Raw genomic sequence first — 26656 nt, forward strand, 5'->3', positions numbered from 1 at the left:
TATATATGTGTTTTTATATATAATATATGCCAAAATTAAGGAAAATGATAATGAGAAGTTAAATATCTATATATATGTTTTACATATATATATGATATGCTGAAATTAAGGAAACTGATAACGGGAAGTTAAATTACGGTATATATCTGTAACTGCTGAAATTAAGGAAACTAATAATGAGGTTAAATTATGTGTATGTGCGTGTGATATATATATAATTTAACTTCTCCTTATCAATTTCCTTAATTTCAACAGCACCATAGATGCTCCTATAGTTTTAGAAGTGCAAGGGCTTTGCTGCAAAATTTGAATTGGGAAATTTTTCCTACGCAAAGTGCACAGGGCGATTTGCATAGGAAAGAATTCTCATCTCCTGAATGGTACGATCTACTTTTTGTCTGAAGACAGGAGTGCCTGGCGTGCTCTGGTCCATGGGGTCACGAAGAGTCGGACACGACTGAACGACTAAACAACAACAACTTTTTGTGTGCTCTGAAGCTGCTGCTAATCCTTTTCATGAAGGCTGTACACACACCCTAACAATCATGGGAACTATAGTTCACCCTCTCACAGCTATACTGTGATTGCCAGCATCCTTAAGAAAGCATAGGAATGTGCTTTAAATGTATGGAATTCCAATATCTAGTTTGGCGCTGGAGAGAAAATAGTTTTTCTTCTCCCCCCAATAATATTAGCTCAGCCATGTCTATGTTGAATCATCTTGCAATACAGGGGGTCTCCTTTCTCATAACTTTATGCCATTGGTTTGCATCCTACCCTCTGAAGCAGAAGAAAACCATCTTGGTCCATTTCCCATGTGACAGCCCTTCAGATAGTTGAAGCTGGCTATCAGATCTGCTCTCTGTTTCCCCTTTCCCAGGCTAAACATACCCAACTCCCTCAACCGCTCCTCATCAGGCTTGATTTCCAAACCCTGGACCATCTTGGTCTCTGTCCTCTGCACATGTTTCAGCTTGTCAATATCTGTCTTAAATTTTGGTACCCAGAACTGGACACAGGACTCCACGTGTGGTCTGACCAAGGCAGAACAGACCGGGGCTAGTACTATCTGGACACTATTATTTGGAAGTAATGTGCTTTAAATGTATGATGTGTATGCAGCCTTATGCTTCCATAATCTTTATAATATTGCTCCTTTTAATGTCATCGATTCTATGCTGAGTGAATGGTTGAATGGATGTTTGCTCTGCTGAAACTGCCAAAAGCTATCGATAGGTAGCATCTCAAATAAACAGGACTTTGCCTTTTGAGAAACCAAGAGGTCTGTTGCCTTCCTTGTATGTTACAAATTAACAAGCCAGAGACCCCTGCAATCACGATGTCAACTTGCCTGTCATGTAACTTTGCACAGAGTAAGCAAAGAGACTCAGAGATCAAATAGGTTACATCCATACCCTACATTTAAAGCACTGTCATGGCTTCCTCCAAATAATCCTGGGAACTGAAATTTTCTTTTTTCTTTTTGCATGAGCCTATCCTTCTTGCTCTGTTTTACGGGATTTTTATGTGGCCACTTCCTTGATATTCTTAGGCAAGTTGGCAGTCCCCACACACACACACAAACACACTTTCCCCAAAGAATCCTGGCAACTGTGATTTGTTAAGAGTGCTAGGAATTCTAGCTGTCAGGGGCAACCTACAGTTCCCAGGGTTCTTTTGGGGGCTGTGGTGTGCCTGCAGCCAAATAAAATAAAAATAAATGTTTCCGTCCCTGCCGAAACTAGGCCCCTAGGACTTCCCCTGTAGGAAGTTAATAAACCAATTCCATGGGCATGGAGGAAATTTCACATCAGCTGAGAGCAAAGGCATCCTTACCCAGAGCTCTGGATCAAGCAGGGTGCATTCCCGGAATTTCCTGTGAAGAGTGATGTGCTAGTTGTTAAAATACTCTGCAAATTGTAATTCTGGGAGGGCAATGGGGGGGGGGGTCACCTAAGAGTGATGAGCACCCTTAATAAACTACAGCTCCCGTAATTATTTGGGGGATGCCATGACTATTTAAGTTGGTATCGTAGTGTTTTAAATGCATGGTGGGAACGGAGCCTTGCAAGCCCATCTAGTCTCTCCATCGTGCTCTCATGGTGGCCAAGAAATGCCCATGGGAGGCCCTCGAGTAGGATCCGAACAGAACAGAACTACTTTCTCCACCTGCTGATGCTCAGCATCTGGTCTTGAAACAGCCAAGGCAGAACTTAGAGCCATGATGGTTAGTGGTCTCCATTCAGCATCCTGTCCTCACCGTGGTCAGTCAGGTGCCTACAGGAAACACACAAGCAGCCCCTGGGTGAGAAGATGTAATGCGTAAAAATAAAACCGGACAACAGCAGATGGGAACTCAAAAGTGAAAAAGGAGGCAGTTAAAAAAACAAGAAAGGAGATTCTCACTAGACATCAGGAAGAAACTTCTGACTCCCATAAGAGGTGGGAGGCTCTCCCTTGGAAGTTTTTAAGCAGAGGTTGGATGGTTATCTGTCAGGGGTAAGGAACCTGTTTTAACTAGCTCAGGATTGTCTACACTGATTGGCAGCAGCTCTCAGGAAGGGAGTTTTAGAAGACATCTGAAGGCAACCCTGTTTAGGGAGGTTTTTAATGTTTGATGTTTTATCGTGTTTTTAATATACTGTGGGGAGCCGCCCAGAGTGGCTGGGGAAACCCAGTCACATGGGCAGGGTATAAATTATTATTATTATTATTATTATTATTATTATTATTATTATTAAAGGGAGTTTTCCCCAAGCTGTTCTGGGATTCCTGCATCGCAGGGGGTTGGTCTGGATGACTATCGGGGTTCCTTCCAGCACTGCAATTCCACGTTTCTAAGTTTAAATTAAAAATTCCAATGAAAACACAGATAAATAACACAGAGTCAGCGATAATGTCCAGCTGCAGCATAGTGAGTAAGCCCCACTGGACTGAGTGGGGCTTACTTCTGAGTAAACCGTGCATGGTGGGAGGAGGATATGATGCCCGCATTTTGCTCCTCTGTGGGTCAGTGCATCTGGCTGTTGGTGGTTCGATCCCACCCAGGGATGGCTTTGGGCGGGATTCCTGCATTGCAGCGGGGTTGGGCTAGATGACCCTCGGGTCCCCTTCCATCCAGCTCTGCGATTCCATGATTCTAGGAAAGAAAAACAGCACAGCAGCCTGATCTCGCAAACCCCAGAAAACCAGCGCCTTGCCCTTGAAACCGGGCACGTCTTAAGTTAAAAGTCAGCCAAGACTGACTCGTGTTGCCCGTTCTCGGGCCCCTAAGAGTTAACAAGAGCAGCGAGCAGAGAGGTTCCTAGAGAGGCAGGAAATGGGGGAGGTGCAACGCGGAAGTGGGAGGGGCTTCCTCTTTTTCTCTTGCCCTCCCCCCGCCCCCGTGGGAAAGTAGGAAGTGGCTTCGGTGGGTCTGGTGGCATCTCTGCCAGGGGAGCCTCTGGGCGCGTGGAAGGGGCAGCCTTTGGGGAGGGGGGCAGAAAAAGGCTGCAGAGTTGGGGAGCCCCCTCCCTTCTTCATCACCTCCCTCTCCCCCAAGGCTTGAGAGCGCAAGAGATGCTCTGCTGGATCAGGTCCTAGATGCACGCATCCTTAGCATACCTCGCAGGGTTGTAGCCAGGAATGAGGAGGGGTGAGTCTCGTTGGGCGCCTTGGAGGTCCCTGGAGGAAAGGTGTGAGGTACATACACTAGTGGCCAAAATTGTGGAAACCTTTTAGGGAAAATGTATTTCCGACGTTTGATGGATCATAACACCACCTTTTTTTGGAGTAATACCATAAAATTATATTTCAAACTGTTGTTTTAATTAATTATTATTGTACTTTTGCAGGAGGAGATTAACCATAGGGCTTTCTTTCTCAGGTAAGTAACTTGGCTGGCCATGGGCACTCTAAACCTCGTTTAATGCTGATATTATGTTCAGAAAGATAAACAAATGGAACGAGGTTAGCTTTGCCATGGTTTAATGTATTTTTAATCTCCATATTAAATGTATTTTAATGTCTTTTAAATCTCTGTCGGAAGCCACCCAGAGATGGGCGGGGTACAAATAAATAATAATAATAATAATAATAATAATAATAATAATTATTTCAATGGAATTATAACTGCAGGTTTCGTATTGATTGCTACTGAAATCTTCGGCCTGTGCATTTGTGCATATCAATGTGGATTGTGTGTTGTGTTTTGTTTTTTTACAGTTTAGATAAAGAAAAGGAGCATCTTTTCACCCTTCCATTCCAAGAAATGCAGACTTGGGAGAAGGACTCTGGCCCAGACCTCTGTGCCCAGGTGGTAGCCCTAGCTGAGGATTTCCTCCTGAGACGGCAAGAGCCTGACGGAGAGGCACAAAACGTAAGGGTACTCTAGGTGATACCGAGAGACATATTATGAATACAGTCTTGTTACGGCAAAGGTATCGGAGCGGCTTGTAGCATATTTAAAAGCATGAGCGTATGAGAATTGTGAGAAAAAGCTGCATTGGAAGCACGTGGAATAGTAATGAATTCTGCAGAGAAAGCGCTGTTTAAAGTAGCAGCTTAACATTCAGAATAACAGGCCTCCTCCTTCTTTTCCCTCCACTCCAGCTGCCTCAGCTCTCAGAGAAGAATCTTTCGGATTCCAAGAAGGCACAGGAAAACAAGCAGGCAGAGGAGGCGGAAGAATACGATGGGGAGACTGCCTTATTAGGTAAAGACACCCAAGTCTTGGGGACAAATTATAGCAAACGTAAGGAGTATTTTGCAGTACAGTGGTACCTCGGGTTAAGAACTTAATTTGTTCTGGAGGTCTGTTCTTAACCTGAAACTGTTCTTAACCTGAAGCACCACTTTAGCTAATGGGGCCTCCCGCTGTCGCTGCGCCACCGGAGCACGATTTCTGGTCTCATCCTGAAGCAAAGTTCTTAACCCGAGGTACTATTTCTGGGTTAGCGGAGTCTGTAACCTGAAGCATATGTAACCTGAAGCGTATGTAACCTGAGGTACCACTGTATCTGCTTCAATATGATCATTTTCTTGTTACTTGCTTATTTTAAAAGCATACCTAAAGGACAAGAGAAATTTGTTATTTCATATGGTACTAGCAGTGACATTGCTATACACAAAATACTGCCAAGGGGGTGGGGAATTCTGCACACCAGAGAATGGCATATTAAGCTGTGGGAAGTGAGCACTCTGAGCAAAATGTGCTGGACTCTATGGGTTAAATATGGAGGAAAGAAGGTGAAACAAATATGAACATGATTGGTGAAAGTTTAGAGGACCGTGGAATAGCAAACATGGGGAAATTAACTAGCATGTTTACAGTTTTATGAGAAAGTACCGTATTTTTTGCTCTATAAGACTCACTTTTCCCTCCTAAAATTAAGGGGAAGTGTGTGTGCGTCTTATGGAGCGAATGCAGGCTGCACAGCTATCACAGAAGCCAGAACAGCAAGAGGGATTGCTGCTTTCACTGCGCAGCGATCCCGCTTGCTGTTCTGGCTTCTGAGATTCCGAATATTTTTTTTTCTTGTTTTCCTCCTCCAAAAACTAGGTGCGTCTTGTGGTCTGGTGTGTCTTATAGAGCGAAAAATACGGGTATATGGTTTCATGCAAAACAATCCTTATATTGGTAGTTCTCGGAGGCTCAAATTTTTAATTCTGGGGGTTATTAAATGATTATCGCGTACTAATGGGGTTGTTAAACTTATCAAGGATGCAATCTGTTCTTACTGTTGCAAGTTGCACCAATAAATGAAAATGGCACGGGAGAAGTTAAAGCAAAAAAGAAGACAGACTTCTAAGGTCAAATAGTTGCATGTCAGGAGATTTTTTTTAAAAAAAGGCTCTCTTACACACCCACACATACATTGAAAGCTGTATAATTCCACTTTAAACAGCCATAGTTTTCCCCAAGGAATCCTGGGAATTGTAGTTTGATAAGGGAGCTGAGAGCTGTTAGGAGACCCCCCTGTTCCTGTTCACAGAGCTAACAATGTAGTCCCTTGTGCTAGGGAACTGCAGCAATTACAACTGTGAGGAGATTAGGAACCTCTCCTGGCATCCTTAACATACTACAGTTCCCAGGATTCTCTGGGGGAAGAAGCCATGGCTGTTTAAATTGGCATGTTACTGCTGGAAATGTATAGGGCAAATGGGACCACACGGTTTCTCTTCTTCTCTACACAGCGCTAGGCAAGCCCCAGCGGCCACCTGTTGTTGTTGCATGTAAAGCACTTTGTACAGGTTTTTGGAAGGGCCAGTTGCATTCAGCTCTGCCCTACACCAGGTGCAAAGCAGGTGGGTGTGATTTGCCCGAAACGGTCATGCAATACCAGATGAGTCTCTCCATGGCTGGCTTAATGGCTCATAATAATAATAATTCTTGGTAGTGGTGCCCGCCCTGTGGAATGCCTTCCCATCAGATGTCAAGGAAATAAGCAACTATCTGACTTTTAGAAGACATCTGAAGACAGCCCTGTTTGGAGAAGTTTTTGATGTTTGATTGTTTTGAATATTCTGTTGGGAGCTGCCCAGAATGGCTGGGGAGGCCCAGCCAGATGGGCAGGGTATAAGTAATAAATTTGATGATGATGATGATGTGAGGTGCAAGCAAATTTTTATTCTGGAAGTGTGGCCAAGAGAAAAAAGTTTGAGAACCACTGGGCTAAATGGATGTCCAGTTGTTATTACAGTGGTGCCCCGCAAGACGAATGCCTCGCAAGACGGAAAACCCGCTAGACGAAAGGGTTTTCTGTTTTGGAGGTGCTTCGCAGAACGAATTTCTCTATGGGCTTGCTTCGCAAGACGAAAATGTCTTGCGAGTTCCTGCGATTTTTTTCCGCTCCCCACCCCCCTTTTTCTAAGGCACTAAGCTGCTAATAGCCTTTTAGCAGCTAATCCGCTAATCCCTTAAGCCTTTAATAGCCGCTAATAGCGCTAATCCGCTAATAGGGTTGCTTCGCAAGACGAAAAAACCGCTAGACGAAGAGACTCGCGGAACAGATTCTTTTCGTCTTGCGAGGCACCACTGTATTATTATTACTACTACTATCATTATCATTGTCATTATTATTATCATCTTTTGTTTGGTCTTGGCTGCCTCTTTCTCTCTCGCTCTGCTTTGAAGTTTGACTCAGCCCACGATTCTCTCTTTTCATTCCACAAGTCGACGAGTCTGAGTCCGACAGCGAAAACAACGAGGGGGTCCTCCCAGGAGAAAGACCCGTGCGCAGACACCCCACCCGGATATCGCTGGAAGAAGTCCTCCTCGAGAAGCTTTTCCCGGCGGAAGAAGGGCCTCCGGGCAGCGTGCCCACGACCAACTTTGCCACGGAGAAGCCGTTTGAGTGCTCCGAGTGCGGGAAGCACTTCTCTACCAGCTCCCACCTCATCAACCACAAGCGCGTCCACACCGGGGAGAAGCCCTACAAGTGCTTGAGCTGCGGGAAAAGCTTCACGGAGCGAGGCAACCTCTTGAAGCACCAGAGGACCCACACGGGCGAGAAGCCCTATGGATGTTCCGACTGCGGGAAAGCCTTTGGCATCAGCTCTCAGCTGATCAGCCACAAGCGGGTGCACACGGGAGAGAAGCCCTACGAGTGCGCGGACTGCGGGAAGAGCTTCTGCACCAGCTCGCAGCTTGTGCGCCACAGCCGGGTCCACACGGGCGAGAAGCCCTACGAGTGCTCCGCCTGCGGGAAAACCTTCAGCCAGAGGTCGTACCTGGTGGGGCACGAGAGGACGCACACGGGCGAGAAGCCCTTCGAGTGCTCGCAGTGCGGGAAGTGGTTCTCGCACCGCTCCGACCGCCTGAGGCACGAGAAGATCCACACGGGCGAGAAGCCGCACAAGTGTGCCGACTGCGGGAAGGGCTTCAACCAGAAGGGCTCCCTCGTCACGCACCAGAGGACCCACACGGGGGAGAAGCCCTTCGAGTGCCTGGACTGCGGGAAGAGCTTCAACGACCGGGGTTACCTTATCACACACCGGAGAACCCACACGGGGGAGAAGCCCTTCGAGTGCTTGGACTGCGGGAAGAGCTTCAGCCGCACGTCCCACCTGACCGTGCATAAAAAGACACATGGCGGGGAGAGGCCATAGCCGGATCAGGAGGTGGGGAGGGGAAAGACAAACGAACACACACCCCAACCTTCAAGTCCCTCTGACCTTTGCAAGATATCAGAAAATCCGTGTGAAAATGCCCAGGTGCTCAGAATTTTTTTTTAAAGGACTGTGGAGCTATGGCGGTATACAGTCATACCTCGGGTTGAAGTTGCTTCGGGATAAGTATTTTTGGGTTGCGCGCTGCGGCGACCCGCAACTAACGGAGCGTGTTACTTCTGGGTTCCCCGCTCGTGCAGACGGTGAAAATGACGTCACGCGCATGCGCAGAAGCAGCAAATTGCGACCCGCGCATGCGGGTTGCGTTCGCTTCTGGATGCGAACGGGGCTCCGGAACGCAGTGGCGTAGCGTGGGTTGTCAGCACCCGGGGCAAGGCAAGTAATTTGCGCCCCCTAACCCATGGATTTGCACCCCCTAACCCTAACCCCCAGGTGTTGCGCCCGGTGCGGCCGGCCCCCCCTGCACCCCCCACGCTATGCCACTGCCGGAACGGATCCCGTTCACATCCAGAGGTACCACTGTAAATGTTTAGAGCAGAGGTGGGGAACCACTGGCTAAGTTAGTCATGCCTGTCAACTTCAATGGGTTTAGTCTTGAGTAGGACTAGCACTGAATACCTTGGAAGTCGAACGGAATCGGTTCCAGAAGTCTGTTCAACTTCCAAAATGTTCGGAAACCAAAGTGCGGCTTCTTATTGGCTCCTGCAGTCAGTCGGAAGCCACAGAAGCCTCATTGGACATTCGGCTTCCAAAAATAGTTTGGAGCATCACTTCTGGGTTTGCGGCACTTGGGAGCCAAAACATCTACATTCTAGGGCTTTCAGGATCCAAGGTGCGACTGTACTGGTTTAAGATTCAGCTGCCCCTCCTATCAGCTCCTATGGACATCAGCGGTGCAGAATCTTTGGCCCGCCAGGTGCTGCCAAACTACAACTCCCATCAGGCCCAGCAGTCATGCTCAGTGGTCAGGGGATGATGGGAGTTGCAGTCCAGCAACAGCAGGACGGTCAAAGGGAGGAACCTTTTGTTGAGGCTGCCTGGAAAGTTTTGTGAGGAGCTGAAAAGGAAGTTGATTTCTGAACCACCTGAAACAGAGCTGACCTTTCTGATATTTTCTCATGAATGAGCACTTGGTGTTGGTGGATCATATTGCCTGGAAGACAAACTCCACAGGTGAGGCGGGGCATTGGGACAGCTGGACAGAATGGGACCATTTGTGGTATCCTTATGTGGGCTGAAAATGAAGATCTTGACTAGAGCAGATGGAAGGTCCATCCATCTAAGTCTGTTTTCTGATAGCAGCTTCTCGATGTCTTTAAGAAGCAGGCCACAGTCCCTCTTCCCGCTGGTTGTATTTCTTGGCACCTGGAAGCCTGAGGTATACTGCCTCCGTCTAAGGGAGTTTTGTTCTGCTGTCATACTGAACAGCGGTTGATAGGCCTGTCCTACTTGGGGTTTGGATCTAACCCACTTTTCCAAAGCCACCTTCAGCCTGTGGCCACCACCGCATCCCTTGCCCACAAGTTAACTATGCACGGAGAGCAAAGAATTCCCCCTTCTCCATTGCCAATCTGCCACCCGCAGATTTCCGTGGCGACCCCAAATTCGTGTCTCCTTTGGGAAGGGGGCAAAAATCTGCTACTCTCACAACAGCCTTTCCCATCTTGGTAGCCACAAGATGTTGCTATTTATTTTATTCCGTATCCACTGTTTACCATAAGGTCCAAGGGCAGATTATAGCAACTAAAAAATAAAACTCCAAATTCCTATTAGCCACAGCAAGTACGGACAATGGGCAGGAATGATGGGAGCCGGAGTTCAGCATCTTGGGAGCATCCAGTTGAGGGACACTATGCATATTTTTATAAACCTCAGTATTCATGCCCCTTCTTGGACTTATTTCTTCCCCCTTACACACATACACAAAGACTGGAATTATCAGGTTCCTCCCCCTGCTCTTAAAACATCTTTTGTCACCTAGTGTTTCTCAAACTTGGGTCTCCAGCTGTTTGGGGACTACAACTCCCACCATCCCTAGCTATCAAGACCAGTGGTTGAGGATAATGGGAGTTGTAGTCCAACAACAGCTGGGGACCCAAGTTTCAGAAACACTGGACCCCCTAAAAATGGTTGAATTTCTCCCTATTTTGTCTGCTGCCATGAAAACAACTGTCGTCTTTCTTTCGTGAACTTGAAACAGAACTTGAAAGATCCACAGCTCTTCATCTGAGCTCTTAGAACTCTGCAATAATAATTCCTCCGTAATCTTGCCGGTTTCACTTCTGCACAAGGCGACATGGGCCGTTCGAGAAACAAGGATGTATAATAAAAGTTAGTTGTGATGCATGCATGCTTATTGACTGAAGGGTTTGTGTTAAAGGCGGGGTGTGTGTGTCTCATTAAGGCCCCAATCTGCCCTATACATTTAAAGATGCATCTTGCTACTTGAAACAGCCACGGCTTCCCTCAAAGGATCCTAAGGAGTGCCGTTTTGTTAACGGTGCTGAAAGTTGTTGGAAAGCAGGTGGGGAAATCCACATGAAAAGGAGACTTGGTGAGAGTTGGTAGCAATACATTTCTCCCGACTATCTCCAGCCCCTTGGAAAATCCTAAACTACAAATATTAAAATATGTGCATATATACACACCTGAAAACCGGAAAAGAAAAACTCTTGACACAGAGGGAGAGAGCTGCTTAAGGTAAGGTGGGAAAATACCCTGCAGTTAATACTGTGGGAAATCCTACAGGGCTGATTGCTATTTTTCCACTCTCTTCTTCCATCACATTGGCTAAGGTGGGGCTGGTAGAGTTGGACTGTTTTCATTCCCAGAGGGAAATTTTACAGGGCTCACATGGCACCAGAGGCAAAAATACAAATATGTATGCACAGCAACTTACAGATTTAGTTTCTACACCCCTCTGTGCTCCATCTCAACAAGAGAGACACATTAATCATAGAGTTTAAGGCCATAATAAAAGGTAAAGGGATCCCTGACCATTAAGTCCAGTTGTGGCCGACTCTGGGGTTGCAGTGCTCATTTCGCTTTATTGGCCGAGGGAGCCGGCGTACAGCTTCCGGGTCATGTGGCCAGCATGACTAAGACGCTTCTGGAGAACCAGAGCAGCGCACGGAAATGCCGTTTACCTTCCCGCTGGAGTGGTACCTATTTATCTACTTACACTTTGACGTGCTTTCGAATTGCTAGGTTGGCAGGAGCTGGGACCAAGCAATGGGAGCTCACCCCGACCTGATCAGCAAGTCCTAGGCTCTCTGGTTTAACCCACAGTGCCACCCGCGTCCCTTAAGGCCACATTACATCCAGGCAAAGAAACAAAACACCATTGAAGGTCACAGAGCCTGGGGACACGGTGTGGGGTGGGTGGTCGGGGAAAGTTCAAAGGGCCGAAGAGAAGGGTCTGGAGGGCCGCTTTTTACTGCCAGGGCCAGAGGTTTAAAAGGCAGGTGGCATGTATAAACGTGTAGAAATCTGTGGCTCAAGCACAGGCTGGGCAAGGTAGAACCAAACACGGAAGCCAGAAGATGCAATGCACCCATTCAATTCTAAAGAGTTTTATTCAGAGCTATAGCCTTCAGAAAATGCAAGCGAAGACAAGGGTTTTTATATAGTGCTGACATGGATTAAAAGCCAGATGGGGGCTTCAACGACCAGAAGGACTGAGAGAGAGGGAGGAGATGATCTTGGGAGATATTTCAATAATTCTGAAGCAGTTGCAAGATAACCAAGCCCTGAAAAGGGATTGAGTTTCTGCACAGAACTCATGAGAAGGTTAAAGATACTCTGCTGCAGCGGCATCTGTAAAAAGCTTTTTCTTTTTTTAAAAAAATCAGGTTCAGCAAACTGGCTAGCTTCCAGAATCCTGCATGGGAAAGAAAACAAAAGAGCATCACAACGATTTGCTAAAAGAGAGAGAGAGAGAGAGAGAGAGAGAGAGAGAGAGAATATATACAAATACATCTTTCTAATATCAGGGCACGAAAATATTTGCAAGGATCCTTTCCACAAGTAATAAAATGCCTGTTCCTAAAACAGTTGTAGATTAATGTCCACAGCTATGTGAATGCCATGCTTATTTAAAAAGCAAAATGAAACACAGATTTATGCATTTAGGAAATCTTAATTTCTGCCCCAGTCAAAGCTTTTGAGCCTTGTGTAAATTATCATGTAACATGGTCTTAACTTGCATAACTTATTCAGTATTTTATATACAGTATATATCTTTGCTTTGGCCACCTCCATACCATGCATCTAAAGCACCATGATATTATTTTAAATTGCCATGGCTTCCCCCAGAGTATTCTGGGAACTGCAGTTTGTTAAGGGTGCAGAAGTTTGTTAGGAGATTCCTATTCCCCTCAGGAAGGCTGATCGCCGAAGAATTGACACTTTTGAATTATGGTGCTGGAGGAGACTCTTGAGAGTCCCATGGACTGCAAGAAGATCAAACCGATCCATTCTGAAGGAAATCAGCCCTGAGTGCTCACTGGAAGGACAGATCGTGAAGCTGAGGCTCCAATACTTTGGCCACCTCATGAGAAGAGAAGACTCCCTGGAAAAGACCCTGATGTTGGGAAAGATGGAGGGCCCAAGGAGAAGGAGACGACAGAGGACGAGATGGTGGGACAGTGTTCTCGAAGCTACCAGCATGAGTCTGACCAAACTGCGGGAGGCAGTGGAAGACAGGAGTGCCTGGCGTGCTCTGGTCCAGGGGGTCATGAAGAGTCGGATACAACTGAACGACTAAACAACAACATTCCCCTCAGAGAACTATTTTCTCAGCGTGGTTTGACAATCCCTATTCACAGGGAAATCTGGGAACTGTAGCTCTGTAAGGGGAATAGGGATCTAACAACCCTTAGCAAACTACAACTCCCATAATCATTTGTGCCACTGGAGACACAAGTCGGGGTCTGCATTGTTGACCTGAGTGCACTATCTATATACCCGCAGGTCCAACTTACTGAACAGACTGCATTCCCTGGAAATCATTCGTTAAGCGAGGGTTCGCATAACAAATCCATGTTTTCCATTGATTCCTATGGGAATATTTCTAACTGGGGATTTGTGCAATCTCTGTGGTTCTTTCCCGATACGGCTGCAGCCAACCAGCAAAAAAGAGATAAAAAGAAAAACCAATTTGTCCGATCTCTCCTGCTCCCTGATTTTTCTAATTTCCCTCTCTCTGCATGCTTTCTGCCCAAAAATGGCTGCCGTTGACCAGCAAAGCACAAGGAAGAAAGGAAGTGGGCAAAACCTGGATATTCCGATATCTGAATCTGCTGGTTTGGGCATAATATTTACGCTTGGATAAGTGAATTTTCCAAGAGTGAGTGGGTGGATAGACCTACCTGTATCTGTACCTATATCTATACTTCTTTAACAAAATTTCACAGTACTGCCTGATTGCGTTGATTATAAATACAAAGGAAAAAGTATAATATATGAACGTATAATTACTATACGAAAGGAATTAAGTTGTCAATTATTATGCTGTCAATTCTATGAAGTTGTATTCAGAGCAGACTCATGGCAATGAATGGAGTTACGTTAGTCATGTCCATTGTTTTCAATCAGTCTACTCTGAGTAAGCTGGAGACAACCCTCTGATGTTCAATGAAGCTATTTGTTTTTACAGCTTTGTCGTTCTTTCCTCATACCTCATACCTGTCGTTTCTAACAGCATATTCTTTCAGAATACAGTGGTACCTCAGTTTTGGAACGTAATCCGTTCTGGAAGACCATTCGGCTTCCGAAACGTCCGACAACTGAGGCGCAAAGGGCGGTCTGCAGTTTCAATGGAGAAAATTGGAAAAAAACTGCAGTGGAAGCCGTTCGACTTCTGAGGCGTGTTTTAAAACGGAAGCATTTACTTCCAGGTTTTTGGCATTTGAAAACCAAAATGTTCGGTTTCCGAGACACTTGAAAACTGAAGTACCACTGGACGTCGAAACCAATCAGAATGTTTGGGAGGCAAAGGTGCATTAGAAGACCCTACTTCTACAAATTTATTCTGCTTAAACAGTATGCTAATAAACATCTCTCCAGAGTTTATTAATAAAATCAATTGGACAAGGGTGACCAGCAGGTTCTTAAGGGAGAAGGTGGTTTTTAAGATATCTGAGGGATTTCAAGGTAATAAAGCAGCATTTTTTAATGGGGTCTGGGAATTGTTACTATTTACTGTGCTTACCGTATTTTTCGCACTATTGGACGCACCGGACCATAGGACGCACTGGACCATAGGAGGGGGAGAACAGGGAAAAAATATTTTTTCCTTGTTCTCCCCCTGTAAAACAAGGTGCATTCACCCGAGTGTGTGGAGCTGGCGGTGGGGGGAAGCGCTGCTTCCCCCCACCCCCAGCCTCAAAGATCCCTGAAGCCTTTGGAGCGCAGCGCCCTGCTGCCCTGCAGAGGCTTTGGACGCAGCCGTCCCCAAGCTAGAAGAGCGAGACGGTGCTCTCCGTCTCGCTGTTCTGGCTTGGGGACAGCCTCTCTGGCCTCTGCAGGAGAGCGGGGTGAAGGCACCCCGCTGTCCTGGAGAGGTCTGCGCGCAGCCGTCCCAAGCCAGAGCAGCGAGAAGGAGCCCTCCATCTTGCTGTTCTGGCTTGGGAACAGCCTTGCTAGCCTCTGCAGGAGAGAGGGGTGAACGCACCCCGCTGTCCTGGAGAGGTTTGCGCGCAGCTGTCCCAAGCCAGAGCAGCGAGAAGGAGCCCTCCGTCTCGCTGCTCTGGCTTGGGAACAGCCTCTCTAGCCTCTGCAGGAGAGTGGGGTGAACGCACCCCGCTGTCCTGGAGAGGTTTGCGCGCAGCCGTCCCCAAGCCAGAACAGCGAGACGGAGCCCTCCGCAGGCTTCGTCTCCCTGTTCTGCCTTTCGGCTTAGCGGCGCAGCCTGCATTCGCTCTATAGGACGCACACACATTTCCCCTTAATTTTTGGAGGGGAAAAAGTGCGTCCTATAGAGCGAAAAATACGGTATATCCCATTCTCCTGTGGGATATAGCAGCTTCTCCACTCTTCCTCACCCTCGTTTTATCCTTGCAACATGGAGGATAAACTAAGGAGGAGGAACTGGCCTACCGTCATACAGAAAACTCCGTGGATGGACCAGAGTTTTGATCCTTTGTCTCCCTGGCCCTCACACAAAACTCCATGCTCCACAACATACTGGCTGTTGCTTGTCTTACCCAAGTGCAGCTTCCAGGCGTTTCCTGCTCTATACAGCGGTGGTCAAAATAATGGCATTGCAATCCAAGCTCATCTGGAACAATCAGAGAGTGTTATGAATAAGACAGATGTCATCTACACAGCCCAGCCAAGGAAAGGCAGCTTTGGCATATCCAGACTTGGGCAGGGTTTAAGTTCAAGGCTCTCATCTGCATTGTCACTTTTAAAGGTAAAGGACCCCTGGACGGTTAAGTCCAGTCAAAGGCGACTATGGGGTTGCGGCGCTCATCTCACTTTCAGGCTGAGGGAGCCGGCGTTTGTCCACAGACAGCTTTCTGGGTCATGTGGCCAGCATGACTAAACTGCTTCTGGCACAACAGGAAACTATGATGGAAGCCAGAGCACACAGAAACACTGTTTACCTATTTATCTACTTGCACTGGCGTGCTTTCGAACTGCTAGGTTGGCAGGAGCTGAGACAGAGAAATGGGAGCTCACCCTGCCGCGGGGATTTGAACTGCCAACCTTCTGATTGGCAAGCCCAAGAGGCTCAGTGGTTTAGACCACACCGCCACCCGTGTCCACCGCTTTAAGCAGTCATGGCTTCCCCCAAAGGATCCTGGGAACTGTAGTCTGTTATGGGTCCTGAGGATTGTTAGGAGACCCTCCATTCCTTTCCCAGACCTCCATTTCCCAGGGTGGCTAAACAATCAGTCCTTCTTCCCAGGGAATTCTGGGAATTGTCACTCTTTATCAGAATTCTCCCCAGGCACTTTCTCCCCAAGCCTCCCTCTTGCTGATCCTGCTTTGTACCCCTCCGAGTGTCTCCTTGAACTTTGACAACAGCTCCAGGGAGGTGAGGGAGTGAGCATAAAACTCGCTGGCTGAGGAAAGGTAACATTTCATTGGCTGCCCCCCTCTGGCCCCACCCACCACTGTCATGTGACCCCAGGGGATTCCCCAGAAAGGAACGGAAAAAAGCCATTCCCCGATTCCTGTCATAGAGAAAATAATGATGCGTTGTAATTAAAAGCTTCTCTCGGCAAAGCAAAATGAGAGCTCTTCCTTACCACGGCGGTGCTGATTTCCTCCACGGTGAGCTCCGTAGATTCGGCAATGAAGCCTGAAATGTACAAAAAATAAACTGCTACAGCGTTTTTGTTCACAGGGAGTGGGGAGACCACGAAAGGGGCAGGTGGGGGAACAACAAGGAGGATATAGGTTTGTCACATTCTGAGGTGGTGGTGGTTGTTGCTGCTATTATTATTATTATTATTATTATTATTATTATTATTATTATTATTTATTGAATTTATATACCGCCCTATACCCAGAGATCTCAGCGTGGTTTGCTGAAAAGATCGACATAAAAAACACAATATACTGTATAATAAAAATAAAAACAACAACCCAATAACACCCCCCGCCAAAAAAGAAAGAGCCACATTTTAAAAGGGCATATAGGATGGTTAAAAAGGAGGCTGAGCTATGGGCTGTTCCTTGGCATGCTGCCAGAGATCCTGACAAGACAGAAGTACTGTTTTTGGGAGAAAGGGGACGGGTAGGTGTGGAGGACTCCCTGGTCCTGAATGGGGTAACTGTGCTCCTGAAGGACCAGGTGCGCAGCCTGGGAGTCATTTTGGACTCACAGCTGTCCATGGAGGTGCAGGCCAATTCTGTATCCAGGGCAGCTGTCTACCAGCTCCATCTGGTACGCAGGCTGAGACCCTATCTGCCTGCGGACTGTCTCGCCAGAGTGGTGCATGCTCTGGTTATCTCCCGCTTGGACTACTGCAATGCGCTCTACGTGGGGCTACCTTTGAAGGTGACCCAGAAACTGCAACTAATCCAGAATGTGGCAGCTAGACTGGTGACTGGGAGTGGCCGCCAAGACCATATAAAACTGGTCCTGAAAGACCTACATTGGCTCCCAGTATGTTTCCAAGCACAATTCAAAGTGTTGGTGCTGACCTTTAAAGCCCTAAACCATGGGTAGGCAAACTAAGGCCTGGGGGCTGGATCCAGCCCAATCGCTTTCTAAATCCGGTCCGTGGACATTCTGGGAATCAGCATGTTTTTACAAGAGTAGAATGTGTGCTTTTACTTAAAATGCATCTCTGAGTTATTTGTGGGGCCTGCCTGGTGTTTTTACATGAGTAGAATGTGTGCTTTTATTTAAAATGCATCTCTGGGTTATTTGTGGGGCATAGGAATTCGTTCTTCTTTTGCCTCCGAAATATAGTCCGCCATCCGCCCCCAAGGTCTGAGGGACAGTGGACTGGCCCGCTGCTGAAAAAGTGACCCCTGCCCTAAACGGCCTCGGCCCAGTATACCTGAAGGAGCATCTCCGCCCCCATCGTTCAGCCCGAGGGTCCAGCTCTGAGGTCCAGTTCCAAGGGCCTTCTGGCGGATCCCTAACTGCGAGAAGTGAGGTTAGAGGGAACCAGGCAGAAGGCCTTCTCGGTGGTGGCGCCTGCTCTGTGGAACGCCCTCCCATCAGATGTCAAGGAAATGAACAATATCTGACTTTTAGAAGACATCTGAAGGCAGCCCTGTTTAGAGAAGTTTTTAATATTTGATGGTGTTTTTAATATTCTGTTGGGAGCCGCCCAGAGTGGGTGAAGTATAAATAATAAATTTATTATTATTATTATTATTACTACTACTACTTTTAATGCAGAGATTTCTGGGGTCAAACCTGGAAAGGAGGTGCTCCCCCCAGGGCAATGACCTGCCCTCATAGTAGAAGAAGAAGAAGAAGAAGAAGAAGAAGAAGAAGAAGAGTTTGGATTTGATATCCCGCCTTTCACTCCCTTTAAGGAGTCTCAAAGCGGCTAACGTTCTCCTTTCCCTTCCTCCCCCACAACAAACACTCTGTGAGGTGAGTGGGGCTGAGAGACTTCAGAGAAGTGTGACTGGCCCAAGGTCACCCAGCAGCTGCATGTGGTGGAGCAGAGACGCGAACCCGGTTCCCCAGATTACGAGACTACCCCTCTTAACCACTATACCACACTGGCTCCCACTCCATCTCACCTATGTGCATCTGTTCATGTTCGGCCAGCTGGGATCTCCTGCTGAAGCTTTCCGTGCATTCGGAGCACTGATACGGCTTCTTTCCCGTGTGAGCCGCCTTGTGTGTGATCAGGGACTTTTTCCAGCTGAAGCTTTTCCCGCACTCGGAGCACTTGTAGGGCTTCTCGCCCGTGTGGGTCCTCTTGTGAACGAGGAGGGCGACTTTCTGGTTGAAGCTCTTCCCGCAGTCGAAGCAGGTGTACGGCTTCTCTCCCGTGTGGATGATCTCGTGGCGCGCCAGGTGGTCCTTCTTGTGGAAGCACTTCCCGCACGCGGCGCAGGCGTACGGCTTCTCCCCCGTGTGGATCCGCATGTGGTTGATCAGGCCGACTTTCCAGTTGAAGCCCTTCCCGCACTCGGAGCACTGGTAGGGCTTCTCCCCCGTGTGGGTCCTCTTGTGCGTCATGAGGCGGTCCTTCTTGTAGAAGCTTTTCCCGCACTCGGCGCACTCGTACGGCTTCTCCCCCGTGTGCGTCCGCATGTGCGCGGTGAAGTTGGCTTTCACGCTGTAGCTCTTCCCGCACTCGGCGCACTCGTACGGCTTCTCCCCCGTGTGGGTCCTCTGGTGCGCGAGGAGAGAGGATTTCACGTGGAAGCATTTCCCGCACTCGGGGCATTCGTACGGCTTCTCCCCCGTGTGGATTCTCTTGTGCTGAATGAGGATCCACTTGCCACTGAAACTCTTCCCGCACTCGGAGCACACGTACGGCTTCTCCCCAGTGTGGGTTCTCATGTGTACGTTAAGAGCAGACGACCAGCTGAAGCTTTTGCCACAGATGGCGCAATCGTGTACGTTCTGCTCCCCTGTATGTTTCCTCATGTGCATGATCAGGGACCGTTTCCAATGGAAACTTTGGCCGCAGTCAGAGCATATGTGCGATCGCTCCCCGGTGTGGGTTTTCTCATGTCTTAAAAGGTAAGAGGAGCACGAGAACCCTTTCCCACAGTGTGAACACTGATACGGTCTCTCTCCGGTGTGAGTCCGCTTATGCACATCAAGGTACGATTTCAGGATGAAGGATTTCCCGCAATCGGAACATCCATACGGCTTCTCTCCCGTGTGGGTTCTCCGGTGTGTAATAAGGCCCGAAATCTGCTTGAAGCTTTTGTCGCACTCGGAGCACTCGTACGGCTTCTCTCCCGTGTGAGTCCTCTTATGCGTGACGAGGGTCGCGCCGTGGTTGAAGCTCTTCCCGCACACGGAGCACATGTACGGCTTCTCTCCAGTGTGGATTCTCCGGTGTGTGATAAGGTAATCTTTGCGGCCAAAGCTCTTCCCGCACTCGGGGCATTCGTAGGATTTCAAGACGGGTCCCACCGAATGGGACTTCTTGTGTCTCCGGAACGATGCTGCGTAGCGGAAGCACTTTCCGCACTCGGAGCACTGAAACGGCTTCTCCGCCGTGTGGCTCTGCTTGTGTATGTTGAGGGTCCCTTTCTCGCGGAAGCTCTTCCCGCAGTCGGAGCACTGGTACGGCTTCTCTTCGGAATGGGTCCTCATGTGCACGTTGAGGGCAGATTTCACAGTGAAGTTCTTCCCACAGTCGGAGCATTCGTAGGGTTTCTCCCCCGTGTGGATTCTCCGGTGCACGGCAAGGTGCGGCTTCCGATTGAAGCTCTTCCCACAGTCGGGGCACTTGTACAGCTTCTCTCCCGTGTGGATTCTCTCGTGAAGAATAAGGGACCCTCTGCGGTAGAAGCTCTTCCCGCACTCGGAGCACGTATACGGCCTCTCCCCCGTGTGGATCCTCTTGTGCTGGACGACGTAGGCTTGTTCCCGAAAGCTCTTCCCGCAGTCCGAGCACTGATACGGTTTCTCTTCCGTGTGGCTTGTCTCGTGGCTGAGAAGCTCAGGGCGGGAAGAGAAACCCTGGCCACACTGGGAGCAACTGTACGGCTTCTCTCCAGCATGACCCCTCTGGTGTATAACCAGCTGAGACCGCTTATGGAAGCTTTCCTCGCAGGAGAGGCACTTATATGGATTCTCTTTCGCTGGAATCTCCTTCAGATGCTCTGTGTGCTGCAGGATTCCAGGTGCCCCTTCAATCTTAAGACCCTGGGGAGATTTCCCGCTGACTGTCCCCGAAGTTTCTTCTTCTCCTCGCTCGGCTGTTTCCAGCTGAGTCTCCTCTTCATTCCCTGGCACTTGATCATTGCCTGCTGGAACAAAATGAGAAGGAGAGAAAAGAGTGTCACAAATGGGTCCTGCAATAAAACATTACAGTGTGGAGTGTTCCTCTGGTCTGCCAGCAATACCCCCTCCTATGAGACTCCATTCCGTTGCCTCTCCCATCTGATTTTCTGGGTCCCCAAGTCCCTAACTGTCAGCATGAAACATCCTCATTGGGCTTTTTGGAAGCGTGGATTCTACCTTAGGGATTTCTTGTATTTCTGAAAGCCTTGAGGTTTCACCCAGCCCATCAATAGCGTCTCCTTATGTGTATGTACGTGCGTGTAATGTGTTGTTCTGCTTGGATAATGCAACATAAAAACCATGAAAAGAGCCTGCTAGTTCAGACCGAAAACTCATGTGGCCCATCAGCCTGTTCTCACATGGCGGCTGGTCTTTGGGAAACTCCCAAGAAACTTAAGAGAATCTGCACCTTTTTTCTTTTAGAATATCCCTCCCTCTCCTGTACATGAGAGGAAATTGTTTTTTGAAGCCCATCTTAAAAGAGACATTCTTCCTTCAGCACAAGGGGAAAGGCTTCTAACACACATATATGCTTCAGCTAAAAAGGGTGCATTTGCCTTCAAAATCAAATTGCTTCTACTCACAAATTTAAAGTCAAGTTGATTAAATTATGATACCAGCAACAGTATGTTTATGCCACTTGTCTTAAATATTTAGATGCTGCCCTGGAGTGAAATTGTGTTCCAGAGCAGTTTAAATGTGGGGAGTGCAATAAAAACCATGTAATAAATTGAAAAGCAAAGCAAAAATCAGTGGATGAAACAGTTGGCAAGCCAGGAGGGTGTGGCAGTATGAGCAGGGTTCAAACCCCTACTCAGTCATAAAGCTCATTGGGTGACCTTGGGCCAGTCACTGCTTCTCAGCCTAACCCACCTCAAAGGGTTGTTGTGGGGATCAAATGAGGAGGGGTAGAACCGCATATGACTTAGAGGAAAAGGTGCTTAAGGGGGCTGAATACAGGGCTATGTCCCAAATGTTTGATGTTTTTATTATGTTTTAAGATATGCTGTAAGCTGCCCAGAGTGGCTGGGGAAACCCAGCCAGATGAGTGGGGAATAATAATAATAATAATACAGTGGTGCCTCGCAAGACGAAAAGAATCCGTTCCGCGAGTCTTTTCGTCTTGCAGTTTTTTCGTCTTGCAAAGCAAGCCCATTAGCGGATTAGCGCTATTAGCGCTATTGGCAGTTTAAGGGCTATTAACGGCTATTAAAGGCTTAAGGGATTAGCGGATTAGCTACTAAAAGGCTATTAGCAGCTTAGCGCTGTAGAAAAAGGGGTTGGGGAGCGGAAAAAAACCTCAAAAATTTTCGTCATTTTCGTCTTGTGAAGCAAGCCCATAGGGAAATCCGTCTTGTGAAGCGCCTCTGAAAACGGAAAACCCTTTCGTCTTGCGGGTTTTCCATCTTGCAAGGCATTCGTCTTGCGGGGCACAACTGTAATAATAATAATAATAATAATAATAATAATAATAATAATAATGTGGTACCTTGTCAAACTTAATCTGTTCCAGGAGTCCGTTCGACTCCCGAAACGGTTCGAAAACCAAGGCGTCAGACATTCGGCTTCCAAAAAACGTTTGCAAACCAGAACACTCACTTCCAGGTTTTCGGCGTTTGGGAGCCGATTTATTCAGGAGCCAAGCCATTTGAGTTCCAATGAGTACCACTGTAATAATAATACTATATTATTATTATTATTATTATTATTATTGACATATTGCAACCCTAACAGAACTGCTAAAGTGAATAGCTACTCAAGGAAATTATAAACAACTACATAGGCCTATTGAGACACCTGAAAGTTAAAGGCAAGTATTCTATTGATATATTGCAGTTATTTTCATTGCTATATTTCTGTAACTCATCTCAGACCATTTGATGATAAGCAGGGTATAAATACAAATACAAATTGTATTTTTATTGTTCTAAAGAGATGGGGATATATACATATATACATATATATATATACATATACATACATTATATATATATATATATATATATATATATATATATATAAAATTTTTATTAACAGACCAATCAAATAAAATCAAATCAAATCACATTAATTCCAAAATTCCAAAGCCAAAATTTAAATTTTTGTTGGGGGTACCCATATTTCAAGTTCCGAAAGGGATCCAATCATCTTGTTGCTGCTGCTTTGATGTCCACAAATCTGTCCAAATGATGTTCATAATTCTATCCAATCCTTCCTTGTTATTTTCCACATCTCTTCTTGTTGTTTTCATATATTTTTCCTTTTTCTTTTGACCTCTGATAGTCTCCACAAGCGAGTTGAAACCAATTGTAGTCCTGTGTGGGTTTTTCCATTCATCCATGGGTCATATTCAGACGGCTGCCGCTTTTCATCACTTCCATAAATAAACACACTCTTGCCATCTACTCGTTAATCTTCACAGGTCTGTCACTCCCTTTCTCAGTCTTCTGAGGAGAGGTTCTGCCAGAAATCCCATATAAAAAGAGATCCATAGCTTCCTCCTCCTCAGTCATCAGTCTTTCGACAGAACCTGCCAACATGGCGACTCCCTTTTTATTGCTGCGCCATTCCAAAAACCCTTATTCTTTTCCGGATCTCCATACGCCCAACTTTTGGTTGATAATTCATTTCCACACAGTTTTTAATCGTCCCGTTTAGGTCAGTTATGCGATGGTTCTTTTTGGGGAGGGGTTCTTGGGTAATCACATAGAAGAAAAGAAAAAAAGTTTCCCCCCCATCCAGTCCCGTTCCGACATACCAGCCCTTTGATGTTCTTCTTCATGATGAATTCCTGTTAAATCCAACCCGTCTCCCTTACTTCACAGAGGTCACTTCAGTTAGCAGTCTTAACTCCCGTTCTTCACTTGAAATATGTGCATTTGCTTCTTCTCTAATTGTTTAATTCAAGCTCCTGCAGCCAGTTCGCGCAATCAGAGACAGCGTCTGGGAGAGCCGGCTGCCACGGGGGCTGTGTGCCTAGTGCCTTCACCCCCTTCTTTCGAACTCGGGGGTGATTTATGGCAACCGCAGGCAAGGAAGTGTTTCCCCATTCCCTGGGGTAAACAAGGGAGGCTGCATACTCCCATATCAGCCTCTTTATTACCCTGTGTGAGCCGGAGAGATGGTATTGTCGGCCATCTTCCAATGCGCCCCTGGAAATCAAATGGAATGTACCACGTCAGACGGCAGGGGGAGGAAGGCCACTTCTGAGTGCTCCACTTCCAGAAAGGGGAGGGGGAGAAGGGGAAAAGACCGTATAAATGAAGTGGCAGATGTTAAAAAACAAGAGGGGTTGGGGTGCAGAACTCAAAGGCGACTAGATGATAATAAAAAAAGCTGTGAACCCAGGTGCTCTCAGGCGCTTTGTTCTGTGGCTCATCCAAGCCCATACAGCTGTTCAACTGTGTGTTTGTGTGTCTGTCCTGGAGGTTCTGAGTTCCGAAACAGAAGGCAGCTGCGTCTGTGAGAAGATGAAGCCCATCTGTCAGAAAGCCACTGCTTACAGCCTCTTCTTCTTCAACCACCTCTTCTTTGTTCTGGGGGCCATGCTGATGGGCTCCGGACTATGGCTCTTGTTCGACAAGAGAAACTTCATCACCATCCTGCAGATCTCAACGTCCACCATGAACATCGTGCCTTACACCCTGATCGGTGTCGGGGCCGTCACCATGGTGATGGGGTTCCTGGGCTGCGTGGGGGCCTTCGGCGGGAGCCGCTGTTTCTTGGGGCTGTACTTCTTCGGCCTACTCCTGCTCCTGGCGGCCCAGGCCACCACCCTCTTGCTCATCTACCACCGCGCGAAGGCCATGAAGGAAAAAACGCCCACCTTTGTCCTCCACCTCATCCGGTACTACGACCTGAGGCACGAAACCAACAGGTCCGCCATGCTGGCCTGGGACTATTTCCAATCCAGGATGTCTTGCTGCGGATGGATCGGGCCGGAAAACTGGAAGGTGAACCTCTTCCTCCAGGACAGAAATTACAGATTCTACCCTTGCTCTTGCGGCGTCAACGCCACCAGCTCGGAGGAAGCGATAGGCTTCTGCCCTCTGGCCGCTCCGTCCGGCGCCTTTGACAGCTGGCCGGTGAGGAAGACGGGCTGCGTGGTCTCCGCCCGTAAATGGTTTCAAGAGAACAACGAAGTCATCATCGGCGTCTGCGCAGCCGTCTCTCTCACCGAGGTGTTGGGAATGGTGCTGTCCGTTTGCCTCTGGAAGAGCAAAGCACTCTGAGGAGAATTCACTGGCCAAGGGGCAAAGGCCACTTTTGATGCCGACACAGCCTCGGGCAAATCTCTTCCATATTTTATTTTTAGTCCACTTCTGGGCCTGTCTGGACAAGTCTCTGAATGCGCCTCCTCTGCAGCACTCTCTTACCATGGCTATGTGTACATAAACCTTGTGCCCTACCCAATTAGGGGTAATTTGGGAGACTTTTGACCACTGGGAGTGCTATCTCTCTCCTTTTCACTGTCAAACAAGAGAACCCTTACTCTAATTCGCCTCCCTTGCCTTCGCTTCCTCAGATCTACTGAACCTGTTTGCTGCAAATGTTTGCAATATTTCACTACTTCGGTAAAAAGATTAAAAAAGTAAAATACTTATTTTTGCTTAGTGCTCAGTCTTTCGGACACCAGTCAGACTAATGCTAGGCACAGGCGCAAGCAAACAATTTCACCTGTGGCCCTTTGCAGACAAGATGTGCACAGCTTGGGAAATTTGATTTTCATTTCGAGTCCTTGCTGCAACGTTTGTCCTCTTCACGGACGGACGGACATTGGGGAGGGGGGGTGATGCCCCCTGCCGCCCCCCCATATGAACACAGAAACATAGGAAACTGTCTTTATATTATTGATCTATCTAGCTCAGTACACTGGCAGGCAGCAGTACTCGAGGGTGGCAGGCCGAGATTGAATATGGGAGTTTTCCACAAGGTACATCGCCAAAGCTTGGCAGTCATGGCATAAGAGGAGGGGCCCTCTTGTGGATCAGGAATTGCTGAAGTAGAAGGAAGCAGAAAGCAGCAGTTTGCTGAGAGATGTAGAAAGTGGGATCCACCCCCCCCCCCAAAAAAAAATTGTAACTGTGCTTTTCAACTTGTTCATAAAAGAGGATCCAATCACTTCATGGAGGATACAACTATCAAGGGCTACGAGCCATGATGGCTCTGGTCTGCCTCCACAGTCAGGGGCAATAACACATCTGAATACCAGCTGCTGGAAACCACACGAGTGGGGAGTGCTCTTGCTTTCGAATCCTGCTTGCGAATTTCCCACAGGCATCTGGTCGGCCGCTGTGAGAACAGGATGCTGGACTAGATTGAGAGCCAGTGTGGTGTAGTGGTTAAGAGCGGTAGTCTCCTAATCTGGGGAACCGGGTTCGCGTCTCCGCTCCTCCACATGCAGCTGCTGGGTGACCTTGGGCCAGTCACACTTCTCTGAAGTCTCTCAGCCCCACTCACCTCACAGAGTGTTTGTTGTGGGGGAGGAAGGGAAAGGAGATTGTTAGCCGCTTTGAAGGGGAGTGATAAAGCGGGATATCAAATCCAAACTCTTCTTCTTCTCTTCTAGATGGGCCCCTGGCTGGATCCAGCAGCCTCTTCTCATGTTCAAAGCAAGGGGTATACCACTGAGGCACGGCCCCATTTTTGAAAGAACCTTTTTAGTATTTGCAGAACCTAAGACACGAGGCAAAACGTACAGGCAGCAATCTTTTCATTTTGTTTGTGGGGAACCAGCTTCCTCCTCTCATTCCCACGCTGTCCCTGAAAAAAATCCCTGTGGTCGCCCATGTTTCTCTTCCTGCATTAATGCGGGCTTATGGGCCTTTCAGAAACAGTGTGTTATGACAGAACTAATGTTTCCCTTTTGCTCTGAGTCTGTAGAGATTTCCTCCAAAGGCGAAAACGGAAGAAGGCAGAAGGCATTTCTGAACTCGCCCAAAGGAGAAAGGGCTCCAGGGACTCACAATTCCACCCACCGTAGCCAGACTACAACTCCCATCTTCCCCAGCCTGCTTGGCCAATCAGCAGGAATGAATGAGAGTTGCAGTCCGACAGCAACACCAAACTTAGGGGTGGCTGCAATAAATGTTCCCG

At 47.7% G+C, this 26656-nt stretch overlaps 3 protein-coding genes across 3 annotated transcripts in view; 2 read left to right on the plus strand and 1 right to left on the minus strand.

Moving 5' to 3' along the window:
• The first annotated feature begins 3383 nt into the window (after nt 1-3383).
• On the plus strand, nt 3384-8209 carry LOC310670669 (uncharacterized protein). The gene is made up of 4 exons (XM_083426319.1): nt 3384-3674; nt 4204-4357; nt 4591-4693; nt 7154-8209. Exons 1-4 carry the CDS (start codon nt 3625-3627, stop codon nt 8086-8088), a joined length of 1242 nt encoding a protein of 413 aa, XP_083282445.1. The 5' UTR covers nt 3384-3624; the 3' UTR covers nt 8089-8209.
• Nucleotides 8210-11665: 3456 nt separating this feature from the next.
• Nucleotides 11666-26656, minus strand: part of LOC310670126 (uncharacterized protein) — a 30943-nt gene continuing 15952 nt past the window's right edge. The window contains exons 9-12 of the mRNA XM_083424812.1: nt 18328-20526; nt 16365-16417; nt 15315-15388; nt 11666-11989 (exon numbers count right to left, since the gene is read on the minus strand). Of these exons, the coding sequence (XP_083280938.1) occupies nt 15344-15388; nt 16365-16417; nt 18328-20526 (2297 nt within the window). The 3' untranslated portion in view covers nt 11666-11989; nt 15315-15343. The remainder of the gene's footprint in view (nt 11990-15314; nt 15389-16364; nt 16418-18327; nt 20527-26656) is intronic.
• Nucleotides 23740-25129, plus strand: LOC310670810 (CD82 antigen-like). The gene has a single exon (XM_083426572.1). The coding sequence runs from the start codon at nt 23881-23883 to the stop codon at nt 24790-24792; it is 912 nt and encodes a 303-aa protein (XP_083282698.1). The 5' UTR covers nt 23740-23880; the 3' UTR covers nt 24793-25129.

The sequence above is a fragment of the Podarcis tiliguerta genome (genome assembly GCF_965153285.1).
Source record: "Podarcis tiliguerta genome assembly, chromosome: 2".
NCBI lineage: Eukaryota > Metazoa > Chordata > Lepidosauria > Squamata > Lacertidae > Podarcis > Podarcis tiliguerta.